Below are 21,210 nucleotides of genomic sequence, written 5' to 3'. Positions count from 1 at the left end.
ACAACGACTCCCATCAACTCCTGTTTTCTTTCACAGCATAATGAGCTTTTTAGGCTGATGTGAATTTACATGACAAAACACTCTTATGGGAAATTTTCACTCTTGAACTGAAATTTGTGTGCAGTAAACTTCTCATGCAATGGTGACATGGAGAAAATGGGATCACACATTCCTCAATGACAAATGTGTGCGAACAGAAGTGCAATTAAATCCCAACCTGGCAGGCATCCAAGCATTAATAACTGCCTGATCAACAAGCCTGAACATATTAAAAAATGTGATAATTAAATCTACTGCTCTTCAACGTGACTTGCTATGGTAACGGAACATGCTAGAAAACAGAAATTCATTGGAAGAAATCTCTTTATTAACTGTCATATCTCATGTTGATGGAAAATGTCAAATATGTAGAAGTGCAAACTCACCCCTGGCTGTTCCGCTGACCTGGAGGCAGGGACAGTCTTTGCTATAGGCAATGTGGGCGACCGCCCAGGATGAAACCTTTTTAGGGGTGCAAAAGCACCCTAAACAAATAAATAACAAATTGGCAGTTCTCTAGGCCAATACCGTGCATTTCCAAGTTAAGTTAATCAGCGCTGGGCGCTGGATGTGCTACTAACCTGTCAGGTCAGCTTGCTGCTGAGAGTCATGTAGGCCTGTACAGGTTGTGTGTGTCAGAAAAGGCAGGGGGGAGATGGGAGGGGGATGCCCCCTTGGGTTGTGTGAAAATGTTGAAAAAAAAGAAAAAAAACACAAATGTGAACTTGTTTACATCATCACATGACATCAATCTTAACAGAGTATTTGACGGATGGAAAGGTGATGATAAGTACAAAAGACCAAACAACCATCAGACACCCAGTTTAGAAAAAGAAGGAAAGAAGAGGAAAACACAAAAAAGATGAAGGTATGCAGGTCTCTTTGAGATATATTACTGTGCATGTAATGAAACAGAAGTCTCGACACTATTTCTTATCCTCTCCCTAATATTTTGCTACTTCGCCAGAAGAGGGAGGGAGAGTTGAGGGGACGGGGGGGATGATTGGAGCAGGGGAGGTGGGGTGGATGGGAGGGAGAGGGGGAGCTGGTCTCCTCCTCCAGGTCCCTCCAAATCTTCCTCTTCCATACTGAAAAACATAAATGCAAAGTCATATTCCACAAACACAGTCACACACAAACACACATACACATATGTATTGTGATGTCCCCACCACTACTTTAACTTTATCCCAAGCCTTTGCAAGTGCTGTTGTAATCAGTGGCAGAGCACACCTGGGTCCTGCCACTCTTTAAAATCTCCACCTAGCCTGAGCTTAGTGTGTCTCCAAGGTTTGGGCTAGGAGATCACCCTAAGTCTGTGCAGGCGTGGCACTTTGGTCCTGTTTTAGTTTGTTTTGGTTACATACCTGTTTTACAAATGTTTCTCCTCCTTAATTAATTATTGACATTAATGTACTTATAACTCTTACAAGGAGTTTTGGGTTTAATATTGGCTTGGAATATTTTGCAAAATTAAGTTATATAGTGTCCTCCATTGTTTTGCATCAGCTGCAAAACAATGTCCATATGTGTTGTTATCCTACGGATTGCATTGTTCTACAAACATCACCTCCTAAATCAATAATCATATGTGGAATAAATGACAGTTTAAGTCGGCTGGCTGACCTGACTCACCCTAAAAAATTCAAATGCTTTTTGTCATTAAGTAACACAAATACAGAAGCTGAGATTGTCTTTATTTTTTGTGTAACCATCATTCTAAACTCAATTCCCAGCATGAAACATCACAGACTGAAACTACATCAACTCAAGAAGGACACAAATGAAGAGCTATCACATAAAATACACTAATTAATTCAAACAGAGATAAGAAGAGCAACTGGTTTTTTTTGGTTTTTTTTTAATAATACATTTCTACATCCATGCATTCCTTAAAATCCTAAACTTAATCTCTTCTCAGCATTTTAACAGGTATGATGAAACTATTATAATCTCAGTTTGGATTAATTTGATTAATCATTTTTTACATTTTGCATTAATTGTAAAGGTACTGACATGCTACATTAAAATAATATAATTCACCAACTGATCCCTTTAACTTCAAGTATATAAACCTTATATGTATATGTTGAGACTACAAAAACAAAAAAAGGAAAAGAGAGACTCATATCTTTTTTTCTTTTTTACTGTGCTGTCCAGCATCGTAGCATACAGAACGGCAGTCTGTGTGACATATTTAACCAAGCAGATTCAGTCCTGATATGGCAATGCTGAACTTAGCAGGGGAGTGGAAGGTAGGAAGAGAAAAAAAGAAAGAAAAGAGAGGAAAGAAAGGTGCAGAAATAAAGTGTGACGGAAAAATTTGTCTAAGCTGCCAAAATCACAGTATATATACACACACAAGTTGCCGCAGTACTATGGAACTACAGGATACCTAATATAGAATAATAATGATATGTAATGATATGTATCTGCAGGGAACCTAACAACACATAAATATCAGCAACATTCAGTAATATGCAAATGAGAAGAGGAGCGCCTTTCAGGGCATGCACATGTGAATGTGGACATGTGAACCCCCGGGCCCCCCACAAAGCAAAGTTTGGCCTACAGGAATACTACTACTAGACTACTTTAACAGAAGTGGCTTTACACTGTAACATCATTCATTCTATTGTTGAAATGTCATTCCAAGACTTTATAGTCAGGTCCTTGTACTTGTCCTGGATTGTCATGGCTGTGGATCCCTCTGTTTTGAATTCACTGCAGCTGTTTGAAAGAAGAGTTTTAGTCTGATTAAAAATATTGTTCACATAAATCTGATCAAAATCAGTGGTATAAAACAACATAAGTAGTTAAAACTTGAAGGATTTTACCCATTTCATGAGTTTTCTTCCTCTGGCATGCTTTTCAGTTCATCAAAGAGTTTCTGAACCATCGTAAGCTCTCTTGAAACATCTACAAAACAATAATTTGTGTCAATCAAATAAATACACAGTATTAAATGGTTTGCATTAATCCTTTGCATATTTTACTTTGATATGGTTTTTTTTAACGTCATCTCAGTACTAAAATCTCAGAAAAGTGACAAATTATTTTTCTATTAAGAGTGTACAAAAAGAATATGAAGAATATTGATACATATAGGGATGCTGGGACACATCGATAGTAATCTTAAATTTCATTCAATTACTTAAAGTTCAAAATTAATTAAATTTACTTATTTAATATTTTGCCATAAAAATAATCTTTACCAGTTGTAATGAGCAATAAAGTTCATATTTGAAGATGCATTTAATAATATTGTGATTTCATATCAAAGATATTTAATGATGTAGCAGTACAGTTGCACATTTGACCGTTTACCACTTTTTATATATTTGTTCTAACATCATCATTTGTGTTTTTTTCTGGCAAAATGAGTGATATTTCTGACAATTTTTTAAAAAGACACGTAGAAATAAAAAAGACCTCAAGTTGGAACACATTTCCATCTTTGCACATAATCTTTTGACCCTTTAAACCCAGACCTAAGAAAAACTGGGGATAAAAGTTTTTTTTTTTTTTATTTTTTTATCAGGAGTTTTTTTGTTTTGGCCTTTAATTAAAATCACTTTGTTTTTGTTTTTTTGTATTATTAAAACTTATTATTGTGTGATAAAGGTAAAAATTATGGAAGTGCAGTCTTCTGCTTCTCAATATCCATTAGGGGACATGAGATAAGTATCAGATTGTGGACAACAGAGCTTTGAGTTTCTACCATAAAGTGAAGTAAAAGGTCTGAAGGAAATTATATGTATTAAATATATGTTTGGCTTTATAGGTTTAAAGCTCAACTCAAAACAATTTACTTTTGTAATTTGTTTATTTTTTGCAATTTGATTTGTAAAATGTCCTCTGGTGTTCTGAAAAGATAAATAGGATAGATTCATTATTCATTCATTCATTTTCCAAACCACTTAGTCTGATCCAGGGTCGCGAGGAAGCTGGAGCCTATCCCAGCAGTCTTTGGGCAAAAGGCGGGGTACAGTTTGTCAGTCCATCGCACCTATGGGCAATTTAGAGAAACCAATTAACCTAATATGCAAGTCTTTGGACAGTGGGAGGAAGCCGGAGTACCAGGAGAGAACCCATGATTACACTGGGAGAAGATGCAAACGCCACACAGAAAGGCCACTGTCTGAGCCTCGCCCAAGCCAAGGATCAAACCAGCAATTTCTTTTTGCTGTGAGGCCACAGTGCTAACCATCATGCCACCGTGCAGCCCCCAGATTTTTTAATCATTATTATTATTATTATTATTATTATTATTATTATTATCATCATCATTATTATTATTATCTTTAGGCTTTGTCAGCAATAGGAAAATATATTCATTTGTATGGATAAATAATTTGTATCATACCAGTTAAATGATTTCCAATTAGACCACACTATTATGTTTTTACCTGGGATCACATCATCATTGGTCTTCAGTGAGAGCTCAACCGATTCCTTCAGGGTTTTCGCCAAAGTCGTTGAAACATACCTCTTATTTAGGAGGAAATATTTACTGTTTGTAAAAGTGCAAAATTGTAAAAACTATTCAAAATTTGTTTTTTAATGAAAATACAAAATCACACATGAAATTGCTTTTAAATCTGAGCTCAGTAGCCACTCAGAGAAATGTTAAAATGTTGTCATTTTAATTTAAATTTACAAATGTGACATACCATCAAGTCTTTCAACTGGGTAAGCATATTTTCCTTAGCCTGGTCAAACATGATGTTTTTTGACTCTAACACATGTCTTTCAATTGTGTTCCTCATGTTGCTCAAGGAATCCTTTCCTCTGAACTCTGCTGCTCCTGAAAGAAAGGTTAGGACACATTTACACGCAGAGTCACAAAAGATGTAAACATGAATTGTTATAATGGCAGGATACATGCTGTTTCATATCTTACTCTTGTAGCAATCTTGCATGCTTGTTTCAATGGTCTCCATCAGACTGTTGTAGATTGTTTTCTTGTGGTCACAGATTTCCCTTTTCAGTTTTGTCTTCATTCTTTCCTCCTAAAAATAAATCATTAAAACAATGATTTAATATTTCAAATCTGCATTGTTTCAGGTTCTTCCTTAAAAACAGCAAAGAAAGCATTTTTTTGTAAGCAACCTACTTTCTATTGAAAATATATATACTGTGAAACAGCTTTGCCTCAGCAGAAATAACCGTTTTAATACTGAGTAAGACTGTTTCTTTTCTCATTCATTACCTCAGTTTTAAGAAATATCAGCTGCAGTTTGACGTCACTGTACTTTTGAATCAGTTCATCTGGGACCAGTGAAAACTTGCTGATGGCACCAAAGAATGGTCCAATGTCCCCAGTATTTCTGAAATAAACAGAAAAAGTTTACACATACATATATATATATATATATATATATATATATATATATATATATATATATATATATATATATATATATATATATATATATATATATTGGACAGGGTCTGTCTTGCTTATGTTCCAATAATTTTCATTTATTGATATTTTAAGAATTCTTAATCATTGTGGCTTTATAATGGGACTAAACAGAAAGAGATAACACTTGGCCAAAACTGGCAGTACATTAAAGTCTGCTACATACTCCACGAGAAGCAATGTTTTTTTCATGTTCTTGGCCGCAAGAAGAAAATGGTGTCATTTTCTTCTTGTGAATGTGGTTGAAGACCGTTCTCAAAACATTGGCTTGCAGAACTTCATTCTTCTGTAACAACCTTCAGCCACCATACTGCAAGTGGAATACTGCAGAAGCCCTGGACTGAATGCACCTAATTTTATGTTGTCGCCCTGCCGCCCCCAAAAAAGTCAGTGCAGAGTCCTTTGCAGTTAGATGACAAAAAAAGGTTGCTCATTTACAATTATTAATATACTGTGCTATAGTTTAAATAACAAAAAGATGCATCGACAGATCATCATGGTTAGTACCCATTAAGATTTGATTAACTAAAAGCAGAATTCCTTACTAATTCAATGTCTTCCTATCGTTGAAAGATGAATCAATAAAGTTACTTTTTTTTCTTTTTGCTTCTTAAGATCTTACGGGAAAGTTTTCCTGAATTCCTCATCGATGCTGTCAGTCAGAAATGATGCTAACTTCAAGTTGAGGTTCATTTGCTTTCCTTTTTTGGGCTGATAAATGCCGCCGTTTTGGACAACACACTTCAGGGTCCTATGAAATGCACTGCCACTCTTTTTCTGTGGGGGGAAAAAAAATTAACACAAGCAGAAAACCTCTAAGTTGGCAACATGTTCTTAGCAAAATACATACTAATGGGTACAAGAAGTATTTCAAGCTCTTTTCACACGAGTGTTTTGATTTTTCCAGTCCTTCATCGAGGCATTTTTCTAAAGCTCTGTAAGCTTTAGTCATTTCTCTTAAGACCGGACAAAGTTGATCCTTTAACTTGTTTTCAAGTTGTCCACAAACAAGTTTTTTTTGACCAGCCTAAGGACAAACAAAAAGAAGTAGTTTTGTAATCAAACTTGAATAAGAAATGCGTGTAAGAAATGATCAATCTTGGTAAAATTTCTGTGAATGTGAATATAATTAAGTAATAATTTATTTTTCCTCCATATCAATATTCTATGGAATAATGCATAAATTTCTGCAATTTCTAGGAAAATCTATCTTACTGCTCCTCTACAGCCGGCCCCTTGAATCAGGGAGAGAATCCCATGAGCTCCAGACACGTAGTTTAATGTCTCTGAGTGACAGTCATTGAGTTTTTTCAAAAAGTCTTTAAGTTTGGGTATTTCTGTAAAAAATACACAGCACAAATACAAAAATCAGACTCATATCATTTTGTACAAATTTAAGCAAGTAGCAAAGAGGTCATGCTTGTTAAAAGTGCTTTACATAAAAGCATTAAAAGAATTTTAAGTGTTGTATCAAGACAGCACAAATTTCAAAAATCAAAATAAAATAATTATTAGATTAAGATAAATAAAATATTAAATAAAATGCTTTTAGCCTGGATTTAAAAATGTCTAAATTTGGTGAGAATTTAATCTCTGCTTGCAGTTTGTTCCACATGTTTTTCAAACAAAATTTCACTCACCAGTGTCCTCTTTCTTTAGACGTTTTCTCTTCAGAAACTCTCTGGAGCTCACTGTGAACACTTTGAAACTCTCCTCACCAAAGTGTTTCTATAAAAATGGAAATGCTTATGTACAAGCTTAAGCAATAATCTCTACAAGATGTTATGTTTGTACAATGTAAACAAACAAAAAGTCAGACAATCATCTGCACACAATTATTTTAAATGAAAATTAAACAAATTCCTAATTAGAAAGAACTTTTCATACATAAAACCAGAACAGACGATATCATAAAATAAACTATATAGATATCCATTTTAGGAGTTACAACCACAAACTTTAAACACAAAAGTAACACATATACACACACTACAACCTCCATTCTGCGCAGACGGAAACTCTCAGTCAGTTTCCTTATCTAACGGAATGTAAATATAAAAATATGAGGGTTACTGCCTGGTTTACTACTTTATTGTAGTTTTTTAATTGGTTTAATATGGTTCAGTATGAGACCAACTCCCCCCTTCCCGTCCCAATTTCCCCTCTGGTTTCCTGCAAGTGTCTTTCAGTTGTGTGTAATATTTTCTCCACAGTCATATGGATTTAACTTGCACAGCATTTGTCTTTTGTGGAGCTACGCCAATAATGGTTGACTTCAGTCTCTGATTTAATTTCTTTACATTTCTAGGTAGGAAATCCTGCTGATAAAATACATTTTAAAAAATTGTATACAGTGGTGGTCTATCCATCCACGTCAACAACAGGGACACATAGGTCATTGGTGTTTTGACTGATCTTTTCAATGTAGCTTGACTTGTACCGACAGTTATATTTACTCATGAAAGCTGTGCAGCTTTTTGTCTTATTTTTCCTTTTTTTTTAAAGGAAATGGTTTAAAACCTCACCTTAACTCCACGGAGCTTGTGGAACTCCTTCCAGACTTCCTCTTTGGCTTCTGTGTTTCTCTTTAAAATGCGAGCACGAATGGCACCTTTTGAGCTTTAGATAAAGATAAAATGATGCTTCAAAGTTAGTAAATCTTTTAGATTATTCTTTATGCATAAATATGGCCTAAAACATCATAGATCTTTCACACAAGCCCTTGAATATGATTGAAGGATTCTTAAACATATCCTGTGTGCCCTGCAAAATAATCACTTGTTCCTGATGTTGAAGATACCTGTCAGACTACACAACCTTACAGTTGTTTAAACTGTAAACAGTTATTAAACTGTTTGATTACTGTAAACTGTAAATAAACAACCTTTAGTTGTTCATTTACTACCATATGGTAGTCGTGATTGTCTTCTTTCCTTTTTATTGTTGTTTTTTATCTTTTTGCTCGTCGTCTTGGACATTATTGCAGAATGATGGTCTGGATACTGTTAGTTAGTTTTTCCAAATTGAAATTAAGAAAAATGACTAGCTAGAAAAGTTTTGTACATTTCTTTGTTTGTTTTTAGTGTACAATAATCAGCAATATTGAATAATTGTGAGAATCACAATTTAAATTGAATCAGAACCCAAAAAAAAATCAGAATTGAATTGAAAAGCATATCGTCACAACTTTAATATAAATATGTATACATGTATAGTTTGGTAGTTAAAGAGAAAGATACTCTTCAAATTCCAAACATGTCTGGCTGTGAATGCCTGTCCTTCATGACCTGAACAAAGAAGGCCTGGTGGGACTTTGAAAATACTTCTGTTTAGAGAATGTGGATTAAAAGTTTCCATATGTATTGTAAAAAATATGTCCTTGTGTATCTATTTATGTTTATGCTGCTGACATCTTAAAAAACCACATACATAATTTTATAGATGTTATATTTAACTATATACTTTCAACACTGTTATTTACTTACTGATCATCATCTTCGATATCATCAGACTTGCTGCAGATAAAGTGAAGGTGCTGACATGCGCCACCATTTCCAAGTAGTCGGCTGAGATTTTTAAGGATCTCCCAAGATTCTTTTTCTGATGCAGGACGATCAATAGCAGCCACAATCCACACAGCAGAACAGCTTCCGACAACCTGAAATGATGTGTTTGAATAAAACCTTCCAAATTCTGAAAGAATCTATAAAATTGAGTGTGTAAATGAAATTACCCCTTTCCACATTTCATCTCTGCTCTTGTTGCGGTCCCCATTTCCAGGCAGGTCAACGATTGTGACGTGCTGGAGAAGATCATTGTTTGGCACCCTAATAGTCACACACTTTACCAAAGGCCAGTACCACCTCTTAACTTCTCCACCTTTGCCATTGCCATTTTTGTCATTTCTTGTGTACTTGACAAATCTTGCAGATAACCCTTGAGCCTGCAAAAAATAAAATGTGTAAAATTAACTTAGTTAAAGGCGATTTCTTGTCAATTTCCTTGATCATGTTCAAGCTATTGCAAAAAACAAGTCAACAGTAACAAAATCAGTATGATTTGTCCTCATGAGTACATATGACTGAATTAAAAAAATAAACACTCATTCTAGAGCACAAAACTGCAGTATTACCCAAACATGTGGAACTTCCTTCTTCTCAGCCTGAGATCAGCGAGGTCAGCGATCGCTTTTAAAAAGCAGCTTATAACACATCTTTTAATTTTGTTTTAACTTAGTTTAATCTGTGTTTATGTTTTTCTTAATGTTCTTTAAAAAAGCAATTTGCACAGTTGCACATCCAAACTGCTTCCCCCTCCTGAGTAACCAGATGGTGGACCAGAATCGCCTTGAAGCCATCTGGAAGTCATTCTCCACTGCCTTGCCGTACTCCTCCCACACCTGAGTTTTTGCCTTGGCAGCAGCTGAAGCCACATGCTGCTTAGCCTGTCGGTACCCATCAGCTGCCTCCAAGGTCCCACTGGCCAAGAAGACCAGATAGGACTCCTTCTTCTGCTTGACGGCATCCCTCACTGCTGGTGTCCACCAACAAGTCCTATACCGCCACAACAGGCACCAATGACCTTACGGCCACACCTCCGTCTGGCCGCCTCAACAATAGAGGCACGGAATACAGCCCACTCGGACTCATAGTCCCCCTCATTTGGGACATGGTTGAAGCTCTGCTGAAGGTGAGAGTTGAAGCTCCCTCTGACGGGGGACTCTGTCAGATGTTCCCAGCAGACCCTCACAACACGTTTGGGTCTGCCAGATCTGACCGGCTTCCTCCCCCACCATCTGAGCCAACTCACCACCAGGTGGGGATCAGTTGTCAGCTCCGCCCCCCTCTTCACCCAAGTGTCCAAGGCATGCGGCCGCAGGTCCGATGATACGACTCCAAATCGATCATCGAACTGCGGCCCAGGGAATCCTGATGCCAGGTGTACTAATGGACACTCTTATGTTCGAACATGGTGTTTGTTATGGACAATCCATGATGTGCACAGATGTCCAATAACAAAACGCCATTTGGGTTTAGAGGGGGGGGGGCATGTCTCCCAAACTCCCCACCAGGTCTCACTGTCATTACCCACGTGAGCACTGAAGTCACCCAGCAAAACAATGGAGTCCCCAGAAAGAGCACCTTCCAACACTCCCTCCAAGGACTCCAGAAAGGGTCCTCTGAACTTCTGTTTGGTGCATAAGCACAGACAACAGTCAGAACCCGTCCCCCTACCCGAAGGCAGAGGGAAACTACCCTTTCGTCCACCGGGGTCAACTCCAAAGTGCAGGCACCAAGCTGGGGGCTGATGAGAATACCCACACCTGCTTAGCACCTCTCACCATGAGCAACTCCAGAGTGGAAGAAGGTCCAGCCCATCTCAAGGGTACTGGTTCCAGAGCCCAAGCCATGCGTCGAGGTGAGACCAACTATATCTACTATCTAATCAAATTATTATTGATAGAGCCTACAGCGTTCTGTATTACTTAAGTTAGATGGGAGCTTTGTAAAAAGTACAAATCTATATTTGGATGTCTTACTGAGTCGCATGTCAAAGTTTTCTTCCTGTTCTGGAGGAATTCTGGAATTTCTTTGAAGTATTTGCTTTCCATGAGATTCTCAGGAGTTTTATCTTTCCATTCATCTCCATAAAGGGCTGAGAGCTTTTCATTGATGTCAGAATGATCATCATCAGGATCGCCTTCCTTGTCCCCATCTGGATTATCCACACCGAGCTGATTTATCGACCACAATTCATCTTTCCACTCCTATTCAAAAAAGAAAAAAAGTTATCAGTGTCCTGACTATAATGGTAAACAGAATCTGTCATTTTCCAGATTAGATTGGCTTTAAAACAGAACATACATATTAAGAGTTAACTTCACCTCTTTTGTAATGAATTCAATGTCAGCCTCATACTTCAGGTTGTGTGTGTTGGCCTGTACTTTTATCATGACTGAGGTACATGCACTGACACTTCCAGTGGGCAAAAGTTTTTTCTCCCCAATGACAGCATTTATCAACGAACTCTTCCCAGATCCAGTCCTGCCAAACACACCAACCAGCTCCCTCTTATCGGTCTCCAAATCACTGATTTTAGTCCTGTCAAGAATTCAAACAAAGCCGATCAATTTGAAAGACACACAAACACTCACAATGAGCCAGAAAACCAGGAGGAGAATGGTCCATGAAGAGCCTATTAATTTTCATTTTGTTTATTAAAAAGTTGATTGGGTAATTTTCCTGTATTTCATGTGGAGGTATTGCATGAGAATGATTTCCCGGCTAAAACTTTTCTTTTATTTATTCAGGCATAAATAGCCTTTAATTACATTCAAATAATATTCACATCACTCTAATGGATGTGAGACCTGCATGTAAAATATGCTTTCATGGTGGCTTTAAGCAAGTAAAATCACACAAAGCTTTTCAGAGGTAGAGACAGAGCCAGGACATCCAAGCAGCCTGAGATTAATATAGATTATTTATTCATTCAATCATTCTGTATACTACTTAATCCAAAGTCACAGTGGGTTGAAGTCTATTCCAGCACTCTAGAGTATAGAGATAAGATAAGATAAGATAAGACTTTATTTATCTCACTGTGGAGAAATTCACTGTTACATAGGCTCTCAGAAACAAGGAGGGTGCAAATAGTAATGAAAGGTGCAAACAAAGTAAATAGTGCAAATAGGTAGTAAATAATAATAATAAAAATAAAAATATTTTTACTTAGTAGTATTTTTACTACTAAAATATAACTAAAATCCACTACGAGTTAAAAAAAAATCTAAAGAACAAGCAAAACGAGCAAAATACTATGTACAATGCACATTAAAGAAGCATGTGAGAATTTTTTCCATGTGAGTTATGGAAATGCTGTCACAACATGTCAACGCATGTCATGTTATGAAAAGAACAGTTTGCGGTTGTAGTTTTGTCTAGGTTTTGTTTTAAGTAAAACCAAGAGTTTAAGAGTGCTGTAAATTTTATTTATGAATACATTGTTTGAGTTCCTTGTAGACAAATAGTTTCTGTTGGACTGATTTTCATGTTTTGATGTTGATGTTGTAAAGAATAGAAATGTACTGAAAGGCCAGCATTTAGTTGTTTCTGTTTACATCCTTAATGAAAAGTTTTAATTATAACTGCATAATTTAACCTTTATGTTGTCGAACCTACTCTATGATTGTGGTGCTGTTTACATGATACATGTACAGGGGGTTGCAGCGAAAGGCGCTACAGCACCTGCCCCTTTTGCTCCGTTAGGGCTGGAATATACTTACAGTGTATGCAAATGTACACTGTAATGTTCTGCTTCATCTCTGTATGCTGTATACTTGTGGCAAACAACAGAACAACGTTAAATACTGGATGACACCACGAGGGGGCAGTACACAGCATTTGGGCTCTGAAATGGGGAAAAGGCCAATCTGCCTGTCACATTGTATCAAAATTAACCACAATTTACAACTCTGCTGTCAACTGTTAACTGCCACTAACTTGGAAGGACTGTGGCCCAAAATATCAGAAATACTAAGTGGTTAATTTAACTTTATCAAATAGGTTGCCCTGTTGACATCCTCTGAATGTAAGGCCTCGAAACTATTAGAGATGTAGGAGGGGGAGCTGGTTTTGGTGTATTCAATTCACTGACATCTATCACTGACATAATGCTAAATTAGCATTTTTTTGTTGTTTTTGTATTACAAAAAAAACCCTAAAACATAACTGCATTGCAGTTAGTGATATACAACAAATACAAATGACTGATATTTTAATGTGACAATTGAAGTATCAGATGTATTGACTTTGCTGTATCAATCTGCACATCACCATCTAAAACTACTGAGCACATTTTACAGAGAGAAACAATCACATAGCATCGGGCGGCTGTAGCTCAGGAGGAAGAGCAGTTGTTGGGGGATCGATTCCAGGCTTCCCCTGAAATGCCGAAGTGTCCTAGGGCAAGACACTGAAGCCCAAACTGCCCCCCGATGTGCCTATCGGGGTATGAGTGTGTTGAGTGAGTGTGTGTGCGAATGGGTGAATGTGACAAGTAGTGTAAAGCGCTTTGAGTGGTCTGTATGACTAGAAAAGCACTATAAGTGATGGTTGACTGATGAGGATCATCACCAGGTGTAAAATGTTATGGCAGACTTAATTTCTGTCCAGCTAAACAGACATCCACACTGCCCTACATACAAATGACTCAGAGATATGTGTAGCAACAGGGAGTCCAGAAAAAGCAATGGATCTTTTTAAATCGCAAACAAAGACATCTTGTTTCCTTCCCAGAAATTTAAGAAAAGAACCAGAAACAGTTTCTACATGGTGGCTGAAAGCAAATAAAAGCACACCAAGCTCTCCAGAGGTGGAGACAGGGAAACAAAGCCATGACATCCAAACAGCTTGATATTAATATAAATTATGTATTCATTCAATCTTTATACTGCTTAATCCAATTCAGAGTTGAGGTGGGCTGGAGCCTATCCCATGCAATTAACAGGAAACAGGCATAATAGATTATTTTTCTGTTAATGATTTATATTACTGAGTTTAAATTTCATTATTTGAGTCAGACCTTATATTTGAGTCAGACCTTATATTTAGTCAGACCTTATATTTAGTTTTACTATGAATAAATTAAGCCCTGCGATGGACTGGCGAGCCCTGCGATGGACTGGCGAGCTGTCTTTAGCTCCAGCTTCCCCTCGACCCTGAATTGGATTAGGAAGTTAAGAAAATGACTGAATGAATGAATAAATTAACATGCAAATAAATTTACAGGAAAAAAAAACCAAAGAATAATTCATTAATTTGTTATTTTTATTGGCTGTAAATCTGTTACTAACTCATTTACTTTTAGGGACGAGTAACTATATAAAAAAAAATGTCTAATGTGCCTAACACTATAGAATATTGCATTTGATCCATTTTCTATAATTTTATTATTTAGGGAATAGATGCCCTACAAAGAAAGGTACATTGAGCAAAAAAAGAAAGATCTGTGTGAAGCAGATTGTAAAAAGCTGTTCAATGGGTACTTGCAACATTCACACAAAAACAGTGTGAATCTTAATGTAGTAGCCATAGTTATCTCCTGGAAGAGTTGGCAGACTTTGCATGTTGCCATGAGAACATGGAAAACCAATATAATATTGTTTATTGTTCTTTTTATTGTTTGCAGTCTTGTAGTTTGCAGCTACAGTAGTGTTGTGGATAGGCCAGAAGTATCTTCACCTATGTAGTCTGCACTGGGAGTATGGCAATCCAGAGTCTCCGGGCTGCTTCATTTGTGAGCAGAGGCTTCATTTAAGTACATAAAAAGAAGTTTAATATTGGGCTAGTCTTTGTAATTTTTTTTAAATTTAGACTTTTCTTTCACCGTGTCCTGCGATGGCCATCCCCATTTTTTCCCTCTCTTCAGTTTGCATCTGGTTTGTAATTGTGATGTTCATGTCAAAACGAAATGCATTTGTGTTGCATTATAATGTATTGTATATTGTATAAGTTCTGTTGCATACATTGTTTGCCCCCTTTTGTATTTTGAGCAGCTGGTCCTTTACAGGCTTTTGTGCAGGCCTACCGTTTACTGCTTTCTCCTAAATTATTAATTAATTAATGAGTATAAATTAAATCTCTCACAAGTGATTTTTTAAATAAAAATATTTATTTAAACAGCCACAATGTGCTTTGCTAATTTTGGAAAATGACTGTGAATAAATATCAATGTTAATAAAAAAAAACAAGTGATCTACTCTGTTGTGGAACAGTGACATTTAGATAGGAAATGCAGAACTTACTTTAGGAAAATATTGAGCTTTGAGCTGTCTTGTTCACGTAGTCTTATATAAACAAGTTTCATTATAGTCTTCACATCAGAAAGTATCCTTGCCTCTGTCAAAGAAAAAAAATTTAGGAGAAACTTTTGTGTCATTTTGAATAACAACATATTCCAGCTTTTTAAAGAGGTTCCATTGAAATGTTTAGTACAAGAAACTTGCAAGCCGTTGACTGTTACTGCAATAAGATATTGCCATGCAAACAGCTGTTTCTTTTAGAAACTAAAAGTATACTTTTCATTGTTCATTCTTAGTTAGATCTTGCAATTGTTATTTCAAAGAAATACCTGATGCCTCATGCCTTCGCTTTGTTGGTGATTGCCATCTGCTGGTCTCATCCTGACAATCCCACTTTCTTTTTCCTTGTAAAAAATTAATAAATTTTTTTTTTTCTCACACTTTTGATTGGTAGTTGTGAGTGTAGTAAAGTGATGTATATAAAATAATTTATTTGGTATCTTACCATTCTTCCTCGCGGATGGCCCAGCCTAAAAATCAACACAAATCATTCAATCAAATTTTTTTTTTCATATGCACAACACAATAGCTACACAGTTATTTGAGTGTGTGTTTTCATCCCATTTATCTAAGTTAATCCAGTTAATGTGGACAGGATGGGAGCGAAAACTAACTTAAAAGTGGTCATATTCACCATCCTTGTTTCTCAATCAACAAGTCGAGTGAGACAGCTCCTCAGCAAAAATGTGTATGTGTTGCAGATATATGCTTGGTAAAATTAGGTCTGTTCATTCATTAAATACTTATGAATCTCACCTTTACCTCAGCTATGTCAGTTGCTTCGTTGTGATGCTGAGGATGCTGGAGATAAAATACTTTGTTAGCCTATAAGACATTTCTAATACATACCTGAATTATAATAAAACATTTTGTAATTAAATAACTGTAAATCATATCCCATATTTCATTGTTGTAAAAAGATGTAAAACTTACTGGAACAGGTAAATCCCCTATGTCCTTATTTGTGTTTTGTTCCTCCTGCTTTCATGAAATTAGTTGTAAAAGAAGAAGAAGAAACTTCTAAGCAGTAAATTCTTTATCAGCCAGATATTGTCATAGTTAATGCCATCCTGATTTAAATAGAAATTCTGCAGAACCTACATGAATCTACATATATGAGATTTATGAATGGAAAATATGCATAAATGTGATTTAAAATTTCAGGTTATTACCTTCAACTGTTTTACTTTGTGCCTTAATTTTGCTCTTGGTCCTACTTTTTGGATTAAAGAATCAATGTCTTGATCTTCAAGATAATAAAGACTTTCCTTGTCAATGAGTTGTTCTGTAATTTAAAAACAAAAACTTTGTTGAACTTCAACATGCAGTAATTTCGCCTGATATTCATCAGACGAAGGAGGGGCAAACCTCCAGACACACATACTGACTTCTGTTGCTTAACAAATTATGTAGAAACATGCAGGAACAGCAGGGATAGGTTGGTAGTTTTTATCTCACAATTAAGCACCACAACAAAGGTCAGAGTTGCAAAGTAGAACAATGATTAAATGTATAAAAATCAGACAACATAATACCACCCAGAACAGGCTCTACAGATATTGTCTGTTTGTTTAAATAATATGTTGTAATACTCTACCTTTAAATCTTTTAATCCAATCACTCAAACCCCACTGGCTTAGTTTGTTACAAACAAAAGCATCCATTGTTAAGAACTGAAAGATAAATGAAAATGCCAATAATTACCACAGTTAAACATTTCAGATAATATCAGTTCAATATTGATGTCATATTATGTAAACAGTTTCATATTTCTGAAATCCAAACTAAATCTTGAAATGACTCACCTGTTTTTGAGAATATTCTGGACAAAGAAGAAATTTGGTTCATGAAGTCTGAAGTAAGCAGGGAGGCACAAAGCTGTAACAGGAAGACAGAGAGCAGGTTAAATAAGAGCAATAGAGATGGGAGTGGTTACATTGGAATTTTCCTCTACATGTGTTCATATTTATTTATGCTCACCTCTTAGCAACAAACCTTTCTCATGATGAATCAGTTCAGTTTAACACTACAACTGAAACCTGGAATATGTTGTATGATTTTGGAGTAATAGGTGGGTTATCTTTTCGGTATTCAGCTTTGTTTGTATAGCACAGATTCACAACAAAGTCATCTGAGGGCCAGGTCCAGCTCGGCCATATCAAGACTGACGATGATTGCAAAATGATAAAAGGAAATTAAATAAATTAATAAAATAAAATAATTATCATAATAATAAAAATATTCGGATTATCAAGGGCAGCTATTTACATGAGATGTCTCCCTTGACAGAGCAAATCTGTCTGGCTAAAATATGGCACGCAGATTGCTGTTCTGTATGCTGAGATGCTGGACAGGACAGGTTAAAAAAAAAAAAAAAAAAAAAAAAAAGTCATTGAGGGCACTTTTGGGACGAAATCGGATCAAATCAATTCATTGTAATCCAATTAGTGTTCATACAAGCCAATTCATATAGAATAACAGCCTAACTAAAGAAACCAGCCGATTACATTGCATCTTTACTTTGATTCAGTCATCTGTCTGGAACATGTGTGAAGAACTGATTTGAAACCAGCTAGGGCTGATCTGATAGTGACAAGGTGGAAGTGGCAAAAAAGACTGGTAGAATATGAAATGGAATAGATGATTTGTGAAGACTGTAACTCTAGTGATATTTTGGGTCTTAAGACTGGCTGGTTGAAGTCCAGTCACTTGAGGGTCCTATGCAGTATCTTAGCTGTTCTTAGGACTGCGCTTTTCTGGACGGAAAAGTCTGATGTTTCACCAGGTATCTGTTGGAGCTACTTCTCCAGTGTGGGACATGGCCCCCAGTGCTCCGATCACTATGGGTACTACTGTAGCTTCCACCCTCCAGGCCCTCTCCAGTTCTTCCTTGAGGACTTGGTGCTTCTCCAGTTTCTCATGCTCCTTTTTCCTATAATTTCCATCATTGGGGACAGATACAACAATCACTACAACTTTCCTCTGCTGCTAATCCATGATTACTATGTCCAGTTGGTTGGCCACCACCATTTTATCTGCCTGAGTCTGGAAGTCCCAGAGGATCTTAGCCCTCTCATTCTCCACCACGTTGGGGGGAGTGTCCCACTGGGACTTAAGGGTCTCCAGTCCATATTCTGCACAGATGTTCCTGTACACCAGAGGTCACCAACTCCAGTCCTCGAGGGCTACCATCCTGCAGGTTTTAGTGTTTCCCTTGTACAATACATTTGATCCAAGTGAAAAGGTTCTCCAAGAACTTGTTGTCATCTTCTGCACCTGCCTGATAATGAGCCATTGGTTTGGGTCAGGTGTGTTGTACCTGGAAAACAATAAAACCTGCAGGATGGTAGCCCTTCAGGACCGGAGTTGGTGACCCCTGCTGTACACTATGCCGGCTACTTGGTAATGGCGCTCCATGTATTCTTTGTCTGCCAGTATCTTTCACCCTGCTGTGAGGTGCTGGATTGTTTCAGGGGCTCCTTTGCATAGTCTGCACCTGGGATCCTGCATGGTATGGTAGATCTGGGCCTCTATTGTTCTGGTGCTCAGGGCCTGCTCCTGTGCTGCCATGATTAGTGCCTCTGGGCTGTCCTTCAGTCCAGCCCTCTCCAGCCATTGATAGGACTTGTGGCTTCTTCATGGTTGCCATTCACCTATGGTGTGCCTACTTGTAGCTTTCCTCCACATCTGTTATCCTGCCCTCTGGGAGTGCAATGCCCTCCGTATGGATTACTTTCCCTCTCTTTGTTATCATTCACTCACATTTCTCCAGTTTGAATGACATTCCAATCTCCCTGCTGTAGATCCTGGTGGTGTGGATCAGTGAGTCGATGTCCCGCTCACTCTTAGCGCACAGCTTGATGTGATCCATGTACAGGAGGTAGCTGATGGTGGCCCCATTCCTGAGTCGCTATCTTGTTGATTAGTTGGCTGAGGGGGTTCAGGCCTGTACAGCAGGGACAGGGCATTTCCTTGGTATATGCCACATTTGATGGAGACTTGTGCAATTGGCTTGAAGCTGGCCTCCAGGGTGGTCTGCCACAGCCTCATTAAATTTGCAACAAAGTTCCTTATGTTGCCGTTGATCTTGTACAGCTTCAGACATTCCAGGATTCATGTGTGTGCTGTTGAGTCGTAGGCTCATATATACATATATATATTTCTCAGTTGGTAGCTCCACCTGGAGTGCAGGAGACTACTGGGATATGCTTCAGTTTCCCTACGACCCTTCACTGGAATAAGCGGCTTGGAAATAAAAGAACGAAATTAAAAATTTTATGAAAATTATTACATTACTTTCTAATTCTGGTCGCAAAGAAAGTTTTTTGAAAAAGCAAACATTCATTCATTAATTTTCCTAACCACTTAATCCTATTCAGGACAGAGGAGCAGCTGTAGTGAGAGACTGATCTCTCTTTGATGCAGGACTGAGAGGTTCAAAGGTCCTTCATTCCAGCCCCAATTAGACTTTGTGTGTCCTGAAGATTTAGCAGCTAGACTGTTTCATATTAATCTTTAATTTAATCTATTTATCTTTTTTTAAAGAAAGTGTTGGAACACCCTGAATTCCCCCCTGGGGATGAATTAAGTATCTATCTATCTATCTATCTATCTATCTATCTATCTATCTATCTATCTATCTATCTATCTATCTATCTATCTATCTATCTATCTATCTATCTATCTATCTGTCTATCTATCTATCTATCTATCTATCTATCTATCTATCTATCTATCTATCTATCTATCTATCTATCTGTCTGTCTGTCTGTCTGTCTGTCTGTCTGTCTGTCTGTCTTATCTCGGATGCATTGCTTGTATTGCCTTTGTTTTAAGCTAATCTGGAGCCAAAAAAAGTGCAAATTTGAAGGAGCCTTTCAATTAAAACAGCATGTGATGCACCACTATGACGTATTCAGCCAACAAATGTGCACTTGGAAGTGTGCAGACCCTGAATTGAGACACAGCAAACATGTCTGGGACCCAAAACACACTTCCAGTTTTAATTAGAAAATTAACATGCATGTTGTGGTTCTGAAAGGTGAAATTTCAAACTCAACTTCAGTGTGTGACTTGAATGCTAAAATTAGAAGCACCTAGTCTGCAATTTAGAATAGTAAATTTATTGTAATTAGAGATACAAATATGACCTACAACAGTGTTTTTTACTGCATGTCCTTGGGATCCACTGCTCTGCATGTGTCAGATGCATACCAACACACCTCATTCAAATGAATAAACTTCCTCATCAAGTTATTTGCATGCAGTATAATGAGCCTTTCATTTGATTCATGTGTGTTAACATATAGGATGTGAAAATGCAGTAGGTTATAATTTGCATAAACAAATAACTTATTTCCCAGTAAAAGTAGGGGTGTGCATATTCCAGTTTTAGCATAAGTCACAGACGTGTTGAAAATCCCTGTAGTTTTCAAAACTACAACATGGTACATGTGTCTAAACTTACCCATTAAAATCAGAGGTCACTCATATATAGAGCTGTCAAATAAATTTTATAAGAATGTTACCTTGTTACATCATGATGTGACAGTAAACATTAAACATCTTATGTTGTGGAATATAAACAGCACCCATACGCAGACACACACACTTACCATTTCACTGCCCACAGGCAGGTGGTGTCTGTAGCTTATAAATGCACCACATTTCTTTGTCTCAATAATCAAAGTAGATCCTTCATACAAGAACTTAAATGTTTCTGTAATTTACATTACATGTATTTGACACCAAAATGTTAAAGTTACAACAACATCTGCATACAAAACCTTTTCTTTCATGTTCTATCGATAAAACTTATCACATTATAAGGTGATAAGGTCCCAATTTTTTAAAATTTTGGGCGACAGCTCTACTACTTCCAGGA

General features: G+C 37.0%; 1 protein-coding gene across 1 annotated transcript; it reads right to left on the bottom strand.

Annotated features, from left to right (window-relative positions):
• Nucleotides 1–994: 994 nt before the first annotated feature.
• Nucleotides 995–19,197, bottom strand: LOC306765581 (nuclear GTPase SLIP-GC-like; the record flags this gene model as incomplete). The annotated part of the gene is made up of 13 exons (XM_079253063.1): nucleotides 995–1,127; nucleotides 6,087–6,241; nucleotides 6,315–6,491; nucleotides 6,680–6,801; nucleotides 7,105–7,192; nucleotides 7,990–8,083; nucleotides 8,950–9,122; nucleotides 9,198–9,407; nucleotides 10,556–10,651; nucleotides 11,004–11,231; nucleotides 11,349–11,565; nucleotides 17,132–17,204; nucleotides 19,089–19,197. The coding sequence occupies 13 exons, from the start codon at nucleotides 19,195–19,197 to the stop codon at nucleotides 995–997; spliced, it is 1,875 nt and encodes a 624-aa protein (XP_079109189.1).
• Nucleotides 19,198–21,210: the final 2,013 nt, after the last annotated feature.

The sequence above is a fragment of the Telmatherina bonti genome (genome assembly GCF_933228915.1).
Source record: "Telmatherina bonti genome assembly, chromosome: 14".
NCBI classification, from domain to species: Eukaryota; Metazoa; Chordata; class Actinopteri; order Atheriniformes; family Telmatherinidae; genus Telmatherina; species Telmatherina bonti.
This window is presented reverse-complemented; position numbering and strand designations above follow the sequence as displayed.